General features: G+C 38.6%; 1 protein-coding gene across 2 annotated transcripts in view; it reads left to right on the forward strand.

The window, feature by feature from the left end:
• The window catches only part of TTC27 (tetratricopeptide repeat domain 27), a 186,065-nt gene that overhangs the window by 95,161 nt on the left and 72,954 nt on the right, over positions 1-17,950 (forward strand). For both annotated transcript variants that reach the window (XR_013337240.1, XM_077772789.1), the window contains exons 11-12: positions 4,249-4,344; positions 9,153-9,275. Coding sequence is in view for 1 of the 2 variants with exons in the window: in XM_077772789.1 (XP_077628915.1) it covers positions 4,249-4,344; positions 9,153-9,275 (219 nt within the window). In the remaining variant the exon portion in view is untranslated. The remainder of the gene's footprint in view (positions 1-4,248; positions 4,345-9,152; positions 9,276-17,950) is intronic.

A 17,950-nucleotide genomic window follows, 5' to 3' on the forward strand; every position in this document is an offset into this window, starting at 1 on the left:
TGATTTGGCATATGATCAATCATACCTTTTAGATTATCAGCTAATTTCTACTTGGCTCTTCAGAAAGATGATAAACACTTTGATATCACGCTAGCAAGAATGAATAGCCTTCAGTGAAAGGGTAGGTCCTTAGGGACTAGCTCTGTTCTTTTGAAGATATGTGTGCCATACTTTTAGATATGAGCACATAAATAAAGTCTAAACCATACCAGACCTTGTACAGAATTGTCCTCCTATACTAAATCATTCTCCATGTGCTAATTTTAAAATGTAGGCTTGATCTTGCCTAGTTTTTTTGTGGAAGTTCTTTTTCTACTGAAGACAGAACAGTGAAAAGACAAGGCCCACCGTTGCTTTCTGTGGTTGTATTCTTTTATTCCCCATTACACAGAAATATCTTATGACCTGTGGTACTAAGGCTCCTGGAAGGCTTGAGAGTGGTTTTTGCATGAGGTTAGGGAAAACCTATGCAGGAGTACATTTTCTCAAAGGACGCTCAAAGTATAAAAGCTTTGAGGTGGCATTTGGGGAGAAAATGATATTAAAAGGAAGCCTTAACATTTGATAACAGTCTTATGTCATAATGTGTATACATCATACAGTTATTGTTGGTGTGTCCCAGCAGTCATGCCTGGATTTTCTGTGACTTGGCTCTTCCCGCACCTGTGGACCAAGCCCTAGTCTATTCCTCACTCTCTTTGGCCACCGTCCTGGACTATAATATACTCTGTCTTGCTTTCACTTCTCAATGATTCAATTCTTAATGGTTAGTTAGGGATATATATGCTTGTCTTTCTCTCTCCCCATTTTTGGCATTACCATCCTTCCTTAAAGAACACCTCCTCATGTCAGTTTTAACTCATAATCGAGTGCCCGTAACTTTTGGATGTGAAATTCATGATATCTAGAAACGAGAAAGAGAAAATGGTGCAAAGGTAGGACGCTGCTTTAGAACCACTTACCTACATTTCTGGGAGTATGTGCAGGCTTGCAAAGGGTCAGTTTCTCAGAGTGCATTGTTTGTGTCCGCGTTCATGCACATAGATATACACAGGAGTGATTGAGGCCCCACTTCCATTCAGTCTTATTCTAGTACTGAACATCCCACATTGTCTTCCAAACCATCTGGATGTTTGATTTGCCACTAACAAATCTTGTGTTCAGTTGATGGTGCAGACCTCCTCAAATGCTTGAAATGGATCAAAATACTCTTTTGATAAAGCCTTGTACCCACTGAATGTTGGAAGTGCAGATGTCATTTCATAGATGAATACCATTGTGGTTTGATGACTTGTGTGTTGGAGATAAACCTAGAACAGAATCCAGGCCACTTACACTTACCAGCACTGTTTTTCCTGTAAAACACTTGAGTTTATTTGTTATAATAGAATTATTTATCATGCCTATAAAGAATAGCAGTTTGAATGGAGTGGAATTATTTCAGAATGAGTTGCTAAAAAAATTTTGCTCTGAAAAGTCTCGAGACTTCTTGTAAATATGTCCCTGTATTTGTAGTGAATTAGCAGATAAAAAAGAGTACTTGGAATTCCGTAGAGGAAATAGGCAAATAATAGTATCTCCTCATCTCTTTCATTTGTATGTTAATGTAATGCTCTTAGTTTTATGCGTGGGTAAATCTTATTTAGGTGGCCATCGTGCTTAAAGTAGAAAGAAATCTTTTCTGTGCAGGAGTGAAAATAGGTTAGAATTCTGTTTTTGATCATTATCATACTTATGGCCTAATCAAGTTCTTATAAAGCATGACTCCTTCTACAGGGGCTCAATTAAGTGTTGGTTTTCTGATCTCCTGTCGTCTTTGGTGATTTTGGAGAGTATCAGAATATTAGAGATGCTCAAATACTCTGAGATCACCTAAAGGTATCTTGAGAGTATCAGAAATACGTAATAAACCTGATCATTAATCAAGAAGTTTTTACTGAGCACTTTGATATATTTTAGCTAGATGCAGTACCTATAGCAAGCAATATGAGTTATTTTTTTTTTTAAATAAAGTGTTTTGCATGTAATTAGGACCATAGAAAAATAGATGTTGTGATGATTTTGGCTTTTATTATTTTAATTAAATAGGCGTTAGTTATTTTTTTCTTTCCAAAGAAAGAAAAAGAATTGATAAAAGGAAAAATGTGCCCCCTTTTGATGAATTAATTCAGTGAACCTTTTATTTATGTATTGTAACCATATGTATTCAGCTAGAAGTTTTTCTTCTCTTCCTCTTACAGCTAAACAGCTTTGGGCAGAAGCATGCAACGTTTTTGCTATTAAGTTTCTCTGAAGTAAGGCCAGAAAGCTTTAAAAATATTTTGACCAAGATGGTTTAAGAGTCTAGTTATGTCTCAGTTTGGTCTGATGGACTTGATTGAATAACATCTTGGATTGTCAAAGAAGTGATGTAATGGGTATTTTCTCATTCTACAGGATATTCTTAGGCTAACAAATGTATCTCCCACCTAGTAAAATACAGAGAACTCCCAATTTAGGAGTTTTCCTGCTTAGAAGCTGATCTTGATTTGGGTTTGTATGCTGAGGTATGTTAGATACTTGTTTTCTTTCTTTCGAGGAAGTTTAGACTTGCAATCTCTCACTTTTTTTGAGATTTTTAATTGTAAAAATTATTTTCATAAAAATTTGAAACAATTTCAAATTACAGACAAGTTGCAAGTACACTGCAACTATTTCTTGTATCCTGAAGAATTTGCAAGTAAGTTGCCAACATGGTACTTCATCATCCTCAAATACTAAGATGTTCTCCTACATTGACCACAGTATGTGCATTGAAATCAGAAAATTAACATTAGGGGCGCCTGGGTGGCTTAGTCGGTTAAGCGTCCAACTTTCGCTTAGGTCATGATCTCGCGGTTTGTGGGTTTGAGCCCCACGTTGGGCTCTGCTGACTGCCAGCTCGGAGCCTGGAGCCTGTTTCAGTCTCTGACTCCCTTTCTCTCTGACCCTCCCCTGCTCGCGCTGTCTCTCTCCCTCTCCTAGAAATAAATAAAACATTAAAAAATTTAAAAAAAAAAGAAACTTAACATTAACCTATGGTTACCATCTAATCCTCGTAGGATAGCCCTGTGAAAACTAGTCAGAAAAGAGTACCACATTATGCAGAAAAGGTCATGATAATTCATAGTTGAGAAAAGATCTAAGTATATGTCAGAAAAAGTATGTATACTTATGATAAATTGAATGACATATTAAGAGGCAGGTGAAGATGCCTGTGGTAATGGGGCCACTGTGCATGTATTTGCTTAGGAACTCCAGAGTATGGCTGCATTCACTTTGATGCAGAATATGTGAGCTCTTTCGATGACTGATCATTTGACCACTGGATGGTGCCAGCCTTTGATTTTGCAGTTGGTCCTGGTACCTCTTTGCAGAGTCATCCATCTTGTTCTTAATGGTCTGCTTTTTGATGTAGCTTCCGGGAGTTCAGTGGAATTTCGGTACAGCAGAGAGAATCTTGAATACATGGAGCTTGGAGCTGTCCATTATACCTTAAGAATGGTCTTGCTGAATTAATGTCTGGTCCTATAGATGCGTTGCTGAAGAGTAAGAAAACTCACTCTCTGTGACCAAATAGACCCACTTTTGCTCTCACTTTATTCCTGAGAAAATAGTCCTAAATGAAGTTCTTCATATAATTTTTCTCTGATTTATATTAGCAAATGCCATTGTCAAAGTGAATTATGGTTGTGAAATAGACATGCTAAAAAACAATTTTTCTGGGGTGCCTGGGTGCCTCAGTCAGTTAAACATCCAACTCTTGATTTTGGCTCAAGTCATGAATCTTACAGTTTGAAGAGTTTGAGCCTCACATTTGGCTCTGCACTGACAGTGTTGAGCCTGTTTGGGATTCTCTTCCCCACCCCCCACCCCTCCCCTGCTCTCACTGTCTATCTCTCCCAAATAAATAAACTTAAAAAAAAAAGAGTTAGGAAAAGTAAAAAACCTGATGAATTAAGGCTATAGTTCTCTGAAAGAATCATTATAGGAAATCTTAGTTTTAAAACCTTTTAATGTACATGTTTAGGTAAATGGTGGTTAATTTTAAAGTTTTTTTAAACATTTAAAGAAATTCAAGAGAAAATTCACATATTTCATCACCTTATCAAAGTGACTTATGTTCTTTTTTGTTTATATGTTCATTTGTATAACTTTTATAGTGAGAATCTTATTTATATTAAAACTTTCTTACACATATAGATTCTAATTATGGTTTGTTTTCTAAAGGCTCTTGCAGACCAGTTTGAAGATAAGACTACATCTGTATTGGAACGTCTGAAGATTTTCTATTGCTGTCAAGTACCCCCACACTGGGCCATTCAGGTATTTTTGTTGCTGTTTGTCATTGGATGTGGAAAATACTTTGCATTTGAAAGATAAATGCATTAGCAAAGAATGATTTTCAGTTTATGTTTGAGTTTGCAAATATGAGAAGAGTAAAAGTCTCTAGCTGGGAATTGCCGATTAAGTCATATTGCTCTTTTGGTTAAAGTGATATTAAACTTTTAAAACATTTTTAAAAGAATTTAAAACTTGATTGAATAGAATCCTTGAAATTAAGTAGTGGAAGAACCACAGAAGCTTTCATTTTCAAAATAACTTTTTATATTTAAAAGCCCTTTTGAGGGCGCCTGGGGGGCTCAGTCAGTTGAGGGTCGAGCGTCTGACTTCGGCCCAGGTCATGATCACAGGGCTCTGTGCTGGCAGCCTGTTTCAGATTCTCTCTCTCTCTCTGCCCCTCACACATTCGTGCTCTGTCTCTCTCGAAAATAAAGTATAAAAAAAATTTTTTTAAGCCCTTTTGAGGGCGCTTGCATGGCACTCAGTTGGTTAAGGGTCTGACTTCGGCTCAGGTCATGATCTGTGGTTCTTGATTTTGAGCCCGCGTTGGACCATCTGCTGTCAGCACAGAGCCCACTTCAGATCCTCTGTCCCACTCTCTCTCTGCCTCTCCCCTGCGTACACGCACTCTCTTTCTCTCAAAAATAAATAAACTTGAAAAAAATAATAAAATAAAAGCCCTTTAGGAACTTTTACCAGATAATGAACCTTTTAACCAAGTTATTTACAAAAACAACTTAAAGCATTTGTTTCTTGTTCTACATTCTGAGATACCCATGACTACTTTCCTTGTTCTGAGATATGAGAATACCTAGTGTAGCTCCTAAAGCCCCAGATTGGGATTGAGATTCAGGCACCTGCCTCATGGTTCTCCCGGGTTATGGGTGTGGTACCCCTATTTCGTAAAATTTTTAGCACTGAAGGCAACTTAGTCATCTGGTCCAGTTTCTTAATATTACAAAGAGGCCCCAACTGAGGCCTCATGCAGTTGACTGCTATTTTCCAATGTTGATCACACAGCTGTTCAGAAAGATCTCTATTTCCCAATTTTAGTCTGGTTTTCCTCCTTTCCTTATTGGAAAGGTATAATTAACAGTCAGCTTTTACTGCACACTTAGTATGATATATGCATTTTGTTCTGCATTTTGCACACATTATATTATTTTATTGGAACACTTTTGTGAAATATTCTCATTTTACAGATGAGGAAGCTATGGCACTGAGGAGTTAAGTAGAGTCAGATGGTGCCAGGCAGAAATTTCTAGATGATTTCATAAGTATTGTCATTTTTGCTAGCTTCCTGTCCTCTCTGACATGGATTGTGCACATAGGTAGTGATTTAGAATTATAAATGCCAACCCACCATTTAATGACTCTGAATCCCTGTTAGATTTTGTGAAGTATGTCACTTTTTTTGAGAGACGGAGGGTACAAGTGAGTGAGGGGCAGAGAGAGAGTGGGAGGGTGGGAGGGAGAGAGAGAGAGAAGCAGGGCTCACCCAGGGCTTCTGTTTTTACCCCAAGGGGAACTTGTGTTTACTAGAAGCAGATCTCAAACTCTCCTGATTTGGGGCTCAGACTCATGAACTGTGAGATCATGACCCTAGCTGAAGTCAGATGCTTAATGACTGAGCCAGCAGGTGCCCAAGTATGTCATACAAGTACAGGGAAAACTAGGGAATTTATTACACATTGGAGTTCATTTTATCTATTGAAGGCATCTCACTGTAACAGGCAAATAAAAAGCTTTGTTATATTATCTCAAAAGAAATACCGTCTTTAGCAAGAAGGTATTAACAGCTGGAACTTTTTGGCATGTTTTTGACCCTGATCTGTGAAATTTGTTAAGTGCTCTGTACTCTGTGGTTTCTGGTAGATAAACATTTCAGATTCTGAGCTATTATTATGACAAAACATGTACGTTGAGGGTATAGTTTTCAATCTGTTTCTGAACAGAAGCACTAGGAAAATTAAATACCATTCAAATAGAATTTAGGCAAAATGTTTATTTTATCTGCTTAGGAAGCTGTGGATTTTAGGATCTTTAGGCAATTAGGTAAACATCCTCTTTCATTAACAAATTAAGTTATTTTTTTCTTTCTATAATTATAGGGAGTCAAGATCAAAAAATAATAGCATAGTTTATTGTAAAAAGATCCTGTTTTTATTCTGTAGCTAGCTAGCCATAACAATTTAGATTCCATAACTTTCCTCATCTATTATAATGAGAAGATTAAAGTACTTACAGCCTGAGCACTAAGATTTATTCCAGCATATTATGTTCAGTTTTATAAAATGTCCAGATATCGTAAAATAGTCAAATTCCCCAAAATTCATGGCATTAGGAAGAATTAGAACATTACCTTTACTTATTTTGTTAATATATTAGCTTAAAAGTTTCAGGTATTTCATTTTACTTTCTAATTTTGTCAATCCAGATTTTCCATATCCTTTGGGTTCTTAACTCTTAAATACATATTGAATTTTGAAAGAACACTAAGATTGTATTTAAGAGAAAACAACACAGTTCTCACTAACATGAAACCATACATTATTCAAGAACCTCACCTACTTTTTTTTTTTTTTTTTAAAGTAAGCTCTATGCCCAATGTGGGGCTTGAACTCATGAGCCTGACATCAAGAGTTGGCATTCTCTACCAACTGAGCCAGCCAGGTGCCCTAAACCTCACTTTTTAAACCTTTCTAATATTTTCTCCATTCTTGCAGGATGAACTATTTATAAACCATATATATTTATCTTTTTATATTAACCTTTACTAACCTTGCCATAATTTGTCCCCTTCTTATCTCCCAAGGCTGGAAATAAAGTCAGTTTTTTAGAATGTGCTCAAAATAAATCTAAGTGGACCTGAAAGAAAAAAACCCAGAGATATTTTCATGAATGAAATACACAAATGCTAGTGCATAGATTTATGTCAGTTACGTTGAGTGCTAGGGTTTTTATTATTTGCTTGTTTGAGTTCCATTTCATTTTTTTCCTGTTTAAGATATAACAATGTATTAGTTTTAGCTGTACAACATAATGATATATCTATACATTGTGAAAGGGTCACCACATTGAGTTATGTCCATCTGCTCACATAATTACACATTTTTTTTCTTGTCATGAGAACTTTTTAAGATCTATTTTTGGGGTGCCTGCGTGGCTCAGTCGGATAAACGTCCGACTTGGGCTCAGGTCATGATCTCATGGTTCGTGGGTTCAAGCCCAGCGTCAGGCTCTGTGCTGACAGCTCGGAGCCTGGAGCCTGCTTCAGATTCTGTGTCTCCCTCTCTCTCTGCCCCACTCCTGCTTGTGCTCTGTTTTTCTCTCACTCTCGAAAATAAATAAATGTGAAAAAAATTTAAAAATAAGATCTATTTTCTTAGCTTTTATACATGCAATACAGTATTGTTAACTGTGGCACCATGCTGCACATTACCTCCTCAGAACTGACTTTTAACTGGAAGTTTGCATTTTTTGACTACTTCCATCACTTTCCCCCATTTTTCTTTCTTTCTTTCTTTCTTTCTTTCTTTCTTTCTTTCTTTCTTTCTTTCTTTCTTTCTTTCTTTCTTTCTTTTCTTTCTTTCTTTCTTTCTTTCTTTCTTTCTTTCTTTCTTTCTTTCCTTCCTTCCTTCCTTCCTTCCTTCCTTCCTTCCTTCCTTCCTTCCTTCTTTCTTTCTTTCTTTCTTTCTTTCTTTCTTTCTTTCTTTCTTTCTCTTTCATAGTTTATTGTCAAGTTGGTTTCCATATAACACCCAGTGCTCATCCCAACAAGTGCCCCCTCCATGCCAATCACCTCCCTTCCCCTCTCCCCCATCCCCAGCAGCCCTCAGTTTGTTCTCAGTATTCAAGAGTCTCTCATGGTTTGCCTCCCTCCCCCCAACTATTTTTTCCCCTTCTCCTCCCCCATGGTCCTCTGTCAAGTTCCTCGTGATCCACTTATAAGTGAAAACATATGGTATCTGTCTTTCTCTGCCTGACTTATTTCACTCAGCATAATCCCCATCCATCCATGGTGTCACAGATGGCAAAATAGCGTTCCTTTTTATGGCTAAATAATATTTCTGTGTGTGTGTGTGTGTGTGTGTGTGTGTGTGTGTGTGTGTATACAGACATACATGTACACTACAATTTCTTTACCTATTCATCCCCTGATGAACACTTGGGCTGCTTTTATGTCTCAGTTATTGTAAATAATGCTATAATGAACATGGGGGTAGAGATAAGTTAATGTTTTCATTTTCTTTGGATAAATGCCCAGAAGTAGAATTGCTGGATCATAGGGTAGCTCTATTTTTAATTTTTTGAGGAACCACCACACTGTTTTCCCTGGTGGCTGTACCAGCTTATATTCCTACCAACAGTACATGAGAGCTCCCTTTTCTCCACATCCCTGCCAACACATATTTTTTTGTTACCAGCCTTTCTAACTAGAGTTTTTTAACGTTGATTTATTGGATCTCAGCTTTATAAATCAGATTGTAACAGAATCTCTAGGCAAAAAGAAAATACTGATTTTGCTTTTAAGTTATTCTGAGTTCTTGGGAAAAATTGATATATTGAGTCTTTTGAAAGTTTCTGTATTGTTTTTTAATTTCTTACTCCCTTACTAAAGTAGAGGTATTAAATCATTGTTAATTTCTAATTAGTAGAGATCAAGTTGTAGAATGATACATTTATTACAGTAAGTAGACCCTTAAAATGGCAGATTGGATACACTTGTAAGTCAAATGGGACTTTCTTTACATAAAGAAATGTTAATTATTTTAACTTGATTTTTCTAGCGCCAACTTGCAAGTTTTCTCTTTGAGCTGGGATGCACGAGTTCAGCCCTTCAGATATTTGAGAAGCTAGAGATGTGGGAAGATGTTGTCATTTGTTATGAGAGAGCTGGGCAGCATGGGAAGGTATGTAAAAGGAACATTGTGCCTACTTGCGAGAGCCTTCCATTTGTGGGCATCTTTCCTGCTTTGCTTTGTTTTTCTAAGCCCACTTTTGATAGTAGTTGACTTATATCCTTTTTTTTTTTTTCACTTTTTCTCCCAGAAATCTTTTTAACATTTCCTCTGTTTTTTGTTGGGGCAAATAATTTTGTGTGTATGCATGTGCATGTATATGTAATGGAAAAGAGCAGGCCAGAATTGATACGATGTATGTTTAAGAATGAATAATGAAAGTGTTAAAGACTCTGCATTTTGGTCTCTTTGCTTTCCTAACTCTCCTCTTGAGGACAGCTTCGAAGCGAAATATTAGGAATTATTTTCAGCATCACTGGGTTGCTTCATGATCAGAGTTTGTGGGGCTGAAGGGAGGTTACCTAGGAGGGAGCGCAGCTGGCTTGGCACGGGGAAGACCTGAAGGGTGTGGCCCCCCACCCTCCTTAGGGCAGAAGAATTGTCAAGTGTGTGATGCACATTTGATTCCGCCCTTAAATTGGCTCAAGAGGGAAAATGTTGCAATGTTTATATCTGTTATTTATTGTTTTTCCCCCTCATAAATGAACAGAATTTTTAAAAGAACAAGGAGCTCTGCATCGTGAGTATCTGTTGAAACTGACACATTGAAGTCATATGTTAATTTTGGATTAAACTTTTAAATGACTGCATTTCTGTCATAAGTATAGTACACAGCAGAGTACAATGCACACATTGGTTCATTTATTTCTACAGTCAACCTTTTGCCATCACCCTGAAAAAAAGAAGTAATGGCACAAGTACATGTGTGTCTATTTCTTAAATACCTTCCTAAGCATGTCTTATTTTAGACTAGTAGTAAAAGGTACATTCCCTTCACTAATCACCAATGGCAATGAAGGTCTGAGTTGTATTGGCATAAGGAGAAACCAGCATGAAAATAAAATTTTACTGTAGATTATAGAATTTTAATATTTTCATCCCCGGAAAGAACTCCATAATCATCTGTTCCAGTTCCCTCCTTTTTGAAACAAGGAAAGGAGCCTCTAGTAATTTGACTCAGGTCACAAAGCTGGTTATTGATTATTAGCTCGAGAGGCCCCCTGGCGCAGTGGTTAAAAGCAGAGCCTCCCAGCCTTGCCACGTGCTAGCCTTGTGATATCAGGTAAGTTACTCGTGCCCATGCCCCTCCCTATGCCTCAGTTTCCTCACCTAGAGGGACTTAATCAATCTACTCTGGTTTTCATGATGTAACCTATGCAAAGACGTAGAATGGTCCTTTCCTCTATGTGAGTGCTGTGTGCGTGTTGGCTGCAGTCACTGCTCTGATCTGAGACAGTTTCTTTTTTTTCCTTCACATTTTAACATTTCTGAATGTATCTGACAGTTGATGGCATCTTTCAGTTGTTGGCTGTCAAGTGGCCATCTGGTCAGTTGCCTGTGCTTGTCCAGACTTAGTCACAGCTATATTTAGTGTTATCATTTCAATGTGTCATCATTTCAATAGTGTTACGTACCTGTGGTCATTGCTCTGTAGGGTGGATTTAATCACCATTTAGAATATCTTCGAAAAGATTTTATTATGGTTTGGCCTTGAAACAAAAAAGTTATTGAATGCACTGTAAAGGACAGAAGCAAAGTAGAGAGTTGTAAGTTTGGTAGTTGTGAAGTAAACATTTGCCTTTGGAGAAATCACCACAGTTTCATTTACTTATCTTGAAAAATAACAACTAAGTGCTTTATGGGAGTCAAGAAAGGATGACACCCCTAAGTCGATGAAACTGTGTTTTGTATTGAGATGCGTAAAACAAAGGTTGCCATTTAAAATGTATGGAAGGCAGGCAAAATTGCCAAATTTTTCTGAATAGTTTATTTTATAAGAGTATCACGGCACTGAGAGGCTGATGTCGTTCCCTCAAGGCATTATGTCATCGTTTAATTGAAAGCATTTTTTCTTTATTAGTTAAGAGTTAGTCTTACAATTGGTAGCATCCCAGATTTAATGAAATATAGTATTATGTTTCTTCGAGGATTTAAATATCTCTGGGGCTGCTCCTAAAGCCGTGCTTAGGTGTTTAACAAAGGAATGAATGCATGGACTAGTATCCGACTCCCAGTCTGATGCATTTCCCATTGCATCCTTCCTCACTGTGCTAGTCCTTTCTGTTGGCCAGTAAACAAATAAACCAGGGCGCCTGGGTGGCTCAGTTGGTTAAGCAGATGACTTCTGCTCAGGCCATAATCTCATGGGTCATGGGTTTGAGTCCTGCATCAGGGTCTATATTGACAGCTCAGAGCCTGGAGCCTGTTTCAGATTCTGTGTCTCCCTCTCTCTCTGACCCTCCCCCAATCATGCTCTGTCTCTCTCTCTCTCTCTCAAAAATAAATAAACATTAAAAAAATTTTAAAAACAAACTGTAAAATTACGGTCATTTTTGAAATAAGGATTTTTGAAATAATTAAGTTGTTGAATCACAAGCCCCCAGGTATGTTTTGAAATACTAAATTTATGGGGCGCCTGGGTGGCTCAGTCTGTTGTGTCTCACTTCAGTTCAGGTCATGATCTCATGGTTCATGGGTTTGAGCCCCACGTCAGGCTCTGTGCTGACAGCTAGCTCAGAGCCTGGAGCCTGTTTCGGATTCTGTGTCTCCCTCTCTCTCTAACCTTCCCCTGCTCATGCTGCCTCTCTATCTCTCTCCAAAATAAATAAAACATTAAAAAATTTTTTTGGAATACCAAATTTATGTAAATATTTTTAAGAAATGTGGAAATCAGAGACTCTCTCACTGCAGAAGGAAAAAAAAGGAATCTATCCCTTTCAGAGAAAGGATTTGACTCTGTCCCCCAAAATAGTTGTAGTATTTATTTTTATTTAATTTATTTTTTAAAATTTATATCCGAGTTAGCATATAGTGCAACAGTGATTTCAGGAGTAGATTCCTTAGTTGTAGTATTAATGTAGTTTTCCATTGGCACATGACCTTGTAAGCATTGTCTTATGTTAATGATAAATTCTCATGTTTCTAATTACTCTAGAAAATGTGTGTCTTGTTTTTAGGACTGCCCAGTCATTTACTTTGTCTTAAAGTCTTTTGTGAGTTTTAACCAAACATCCCTCAAATTTTTTATTTTAAAAGTTGACTTAGCATTTCATTTGTCACATAAAAGACTTCCCTTACCTATTATTCTTATGCTATATTTGCAGATCAGTTTAATCGCACACTCTACAAAGTTTTGTTTTAAGCTGGAAGCAAATGTTTTATTTCTAAAACAGCTGAGATTCTGTTAGGATTTGGTCATGTGCCAGTAGTTGTCACCACATTTGATTTAACTAGAAGTTTGTGAAATTTTAATCCTCGCCTTTAGTGCTTAACGGCATAATTTATTTTTAAAAGGCCAATTCGGAAAAGTATCTAATTCTAATTATTGTGTTCTGGTGCTTGCACCCTATTATTGTAGGGTCTCAGACTTTCTAATTTGGACACTGCTTCACAGAAATTCTCATTATTTAATGACCATTGGCAAAATAGCCTGACCTTGGGCTCAGACCTGGTTCTCATCTGTTAGCATTTAGTTTTCTGGAGTTATCTGGCATACTTCTAGCAGTTCCCCCAAGCCTATGGACAAATTCTTATTTTGGTGTGCAAATTTGGTACCTATATGAAAGACAAAGACTGAGTTGGTATAAGCTACCTGTGGAAGATGGGAAGGGAGTGGAATGACCAGGATTAGGACCTCTCTTTTTTCCTCCAAACAAGGCTTACTTGAGACGGCATTGCTTTATTTTTTTATTTTGCTGTGTTTGCAGATCATTGTAGCCATGGGCTCTTAAAAAGTTTTCCTTTAAGTTATAAGTAAATGTTTTATTTCTGAAACAACTGAGACACTTTTAGCAGTTGGTTTGGGTTTGGGGGGGGATGGGGAGGTCGGTTTCCTCTAAAATAGTTTCTTGATATGATGTAAAAGATTTCCTGGAAAGTCTTTTCCCGCACTGCAGCTAGAGTGATCCTCCTGAAAAACTAAATCTGATCAGGTCACTCCCGCTCTTCAGTAACTTCCCTTTGTCTCCAGGGTTAAGTCGGAGCTCCTTAGCATAAGTGGTTTACTGACCACTTTGTGGTCTGACTCATGCTTACATTGCTAACAGCTCTGTCCCTCTCTTTTATCTCTGTTTCGTCCTGTACTTGCTCATTGAGGTTGTGTTCAAAGTTCCAGCGGGACAAAACTACTTGTGACATCCTGACTTGGCAGCATTGTATGTGCTATTGTCTTTCTAGAACTTGGCCTCCTTTGGCTCACTCCTACTTATTCTTCAGGTTTCTCCTTGATGATGACTTTCCACAGTGAGCTTTCCCTGCTCCCTCCCTCCCAGATTTGGGGGTGTTTTCCTGTTTGCTCCTATGACACCCAACACTACTCTGATCTCCCTTTTGCTGGTTAACTTCCCTTACTAAACTGTGAACTGTTTAAGAACCAGACTTGTGTCTCTAGTATTTGCAGTGGTCTCCCCAACACCTAGCCCAGGCCTGACACATGGTAAGTCCTCAAAAATGTTTGTTAAATGAATGGCTGTAGCACATCATTATGAATAGCTATTGCATTGAGACAAATCTCCAAGTAGATCTTCCCTTTGGATTTTACATGTGGCAGAAGAAACCTCTCCAACTCCTGCCATAAATTCTCTCTCCAAAAGCAAATTATGAGATCTCTCCCCTCCCATTTTAATTTTTTACCTTTACGAAGAGAAACAGGAGCCTTCAAGAAATTTATTCTTGCTTAGTAGATAGATGCTAGACCCTGGGGGTGTGCTACTCTTATATAGTGCAGTATTTAAAAAAATTTTTTTATTAATGTTTGTTTTTGAGTGAGAGAGAAAGAGAGGGATAGAGAGTGAGCAGGTGAGGGGAAGAGAGAGAGGGGGACACAGAATTTGAAGCAGGCTCCAGGTTCCGAGCTGTCAACACAGAGCCCAACGTGGGGCTCAAACCTATGAACCATGAGATCATGACCTGAGCCGAAGTCAGATGCCTAACCAATTGAACCACCGAGGTGCCCCAATAGTGCAGTATTTTGAATGTCTCTTAATGTACTTCATACTTCATATCATTATTACTTTGTCACTGTCATATATTTATAACAACATACAAAGTGTGAATTGTTTTTACCACTTTACTGATTAGCCCTTATAAGCAGTGTTTGGAATCTGAGCTTAGACCATCCTTTTCTCTTAAGCCCTCAGTCCTCTCTCCACACTGCCTCTTACTGGGGTTGTTATTAATTCATTACAAATTAAGTGTTCGATTTGTAAGCCAGAACCTGCTCTTGTGCCCACTTGAATGAGAAAAATAGGCAAAATAACCGAACATACTCTGTAACTTGGTAAGGGAAATAGATGAACAGCTAATTGGATAACTAGGCCTGTTTTTAATTATTCTGTTTTATCTCGGACCTGGAGTATTTATGTTGGCAAGTCCCCTTCAGAAAATCAAGCCAGAGCATGGTGCTGTCACACACATAAATGTGAAAAGCAATTAGTGAGCACTTGGCTCGGTGAGAGAGTAAATAGGACTGGGCACACAGAAGAAGAAATCTATCTGGGAGTGACCTGCTGGCGTGCGATGAAGTGGTCTGCACTTTTCATCTCTCAATTGCTGTTCAAAGGACGGAATTTAGACTAGAAGCAGTGGCCTTTCTGCTGGGATTACCCCTGGCCAGCCGGGTGGTGCTCTCTTAGCTCTGCTCTGTCATCTTAGCCACTCCATCAAGGCAGTAGAACACCTTTCCAGTAGCCATTCTCCCTGCCTTTGAGAGCCCGCCTCTGAAATAGTGAAAAATCAGAATCCATTTTTGCTCTCTGCTGCCGGGGAAAGACTGGAATTAAGCTGTGCCCAAAGTTGTTGAGTTATATGCCCACACTCACACAAACACATTTTTTAAAGTGTAAGGCTATTGTCATGTGGCCAAATCTGACTGTTAGTGTGACCTTAAATTCTTTATTTTTTTTTAATATTTAAAAAAAAATTTTTTTTTTAATGTTTTATTTATTTCTAGGAGAGAGAGAGAGACAGCGTGAGCAGGGGAGGGTCAGAGAGAGAGAGGGAGTCACAGACTGTGAAACAGGCTCCAGGCTCTGAGCTGGCAGCCAGCACAGAGCCCGACGCGGGGCTCGAACCCACGAACCGCGAGATCATGACCTAAGCGAAAGTCGGACGCTTAATCGACTGAGCCACCCAGGCGCCCCAGTGTGACCTTAAATTCTTAACGTCAGATAGTGCCATATCTGGGTGTAGAGCTCATTTCCCCCCCTTCATCCTTACCAGAAGAGCTTCTTAGAGTTGTTGCTCTGTCGATTCACAACAACCTGTAATGACCAGATATAATGTCAGATGAGAGCCAGGCCACACTTATCACACAATAATTATTAGCACCTTTTGCTCATGCACAACATCCAGGCATAAATCACAGCCAGCAAGGGTAGTTTCTTTTGATAATTCCTCTGACTCAAGGATGAATGATTTTCCTCAACTGTTTTCAGTTTTCACTTTTACCCATACCCTTGATCAGATACCAGAGGCTCCTTTTAGACATCCATTTTGTTTCTCAGTATTTTCAGTCTGAACAAGAGTCATTTCCTAGGTGTGACTCCCCGGGTTATAAGGGCCTGTGACATTCAGATTCTGCTATATGACCTCTCTGTTAACTAGAATAAACTTGTTGTTAAGTCCTAATTTAGTCATACTTACTATTGATGTCAGCTAGAGCACATCCTGTAAAGGCATTCTCCCTTTGTTCTCGATGGGAAGAATCTCTTATGTCTTTATTTAGAATCTGAAGACACTTAGAAAACACTAGGAGAAGACACTTAGAAAACACCTTTGCGACTTTAGGCTTAGTTTCAGTTGAATTCATCTGACATTTATAGAGTACCTACTGTGTACTGGGCAATGGTATACCAAAGATGATTACGAGACAGAACTTACCTCCAAGGAGCTTGTAGTTTGATAATACAGATGCACACAAGGAGAGTATTTTAGCATAAGATAGCAGGTGCTAAGATGGAATTATGTTCAGATTCCAAATTTTATTTGGCCATCGAAAGAGAGCTAAGTATTTCTCCCTGTGCTGCCTGTAAGGCAGTAGTCCATTCAGTTTGTATCTTGTATAGACTTTTCCTCTGAGGTCTCTAGCATTTCCTCTTGTGACTCCACACACTGTCATTAAAAAAAATGATGTTTGGGGGCGCCTGGGTGGCTTAGTCGGTTAAGTGTCCGACTTTCGCTTAGGTCATGATCTCACGATTTGTGGGTTCAAGCCCCACGTCGTGCTCTGTTCTGACTGCCAGCTCAGAGCCTGGAGCCTGTTTCAGTCTGTGACTCCCTCTCTCTCTGACCCTCCCCTGCTCATGCTGTCTCTCTCTCTCTCCTAGAAATAAATAAAACATTAAAAAAAAATGATGTTTGCCTGAAATTAGCCTTATGTGGAAAACTTTAACTTTTTAATAATCAGTAGTTGTCCCCTCTGACCTCACTTCCTCCGGTCCTATTGGCAGTTACATCAGTCACCGCCTCAACAATTGACTACAGCAGTTCTTCTGTTCGAGAAACTATAAGCAATTGACCAATGTGATTATTTATAGAAATTTTTGATGTTCCTAGAAGCTGTTTCAGGTTCACTTCCTCCTTTCTAGTACTGAAACCCCAAGCATCTTTACTTTCTAATCTGGTTTTCCAAAAGAGGGAGTTGTGAAAGAACACAAACATTAGTTTTGGGCTTACTGTGTGCCTGACAAAAACCTAGGTACATTTTACATCTAGTTCTTGTAGGTAAGGTACAAATGAAGAACAGACTCTCAGAATATTAGCTTGCTCAGGGTCCTACATTTTGTAAGGTAAACTAGCATTTGAACTGCCTTTCGGACTAAAGGCACCTGTGTCCTTGAAGATCTTCCTGTATCTGGAAGTCTGTAGAATGGATGATGCAACACAGTTTTCTAGGCACATGTTACGACTCTTCTGGTTGTAAGAGAACCAACATATATTGGCTTAGGCAAAATAGGGAATTTATTGGTTCATGCAACTGAAAATTCTAGTAGACCTGGCATAATAGCTGTATCCGGGGGCTGAGGTGACATCATCATGACTTTGTGGCTCTCTTGGTAAGGTGGATATGATTGCCACAGGAGGCTCAAGCTTACTTATCCCAGTAGAGAAATAAAGCCAAGTCCATGACTCTGTCAGAAGTGTTCTAACGAAGACTGAGGGGCCAGAGTCATGGGCCCTCACCTCCAGTAGGCCCCACTTGAACCATATGGAAGGGGTTCCCCTGAGGAAAGAGGAGTTTCTATTATCAGAAGATCAGAGAAGGGATGCTAAGTAGGAAAAAAAGCAGTTGATGTCCACTATAGGGTGGGAGTTTCATGCTTTAAATCTGATGTTACAAGAAGTATTTTGTTTGGCTTACACAGGATTTTGAAAAAAAATAAAGTAAACATTTTCAGGTGGTTTCTTCTAGGTATCTTGATTTCTTGGCTTCTCTTAAACGATGTGGAAACGCTAGGGCAAATTCCCACGTTATTATTCTAATTGGCATTCCTTCTTTTATGGGCTCACTCATTCTCAATAATCAGCAAGCATCTCTGGGCGTTTGAGCATGCGACCCTTGCTCTAAC

This window comes from Crocuta crocuta, unplaced genomic scaffold (genome assembly GCF_008692635.1).
Source record: "Crocuta crocuta isolate KB4526 unplaced genomic scaffold, BGI_CrCroc_1.0 scaffold363, whole genome shotgun sequence".
NCBI lineage: Eukaryota > Metazoa > Chordata > Mammalia > Carnivora > Hyaenidae > Crocuta > Crocuta crocuta.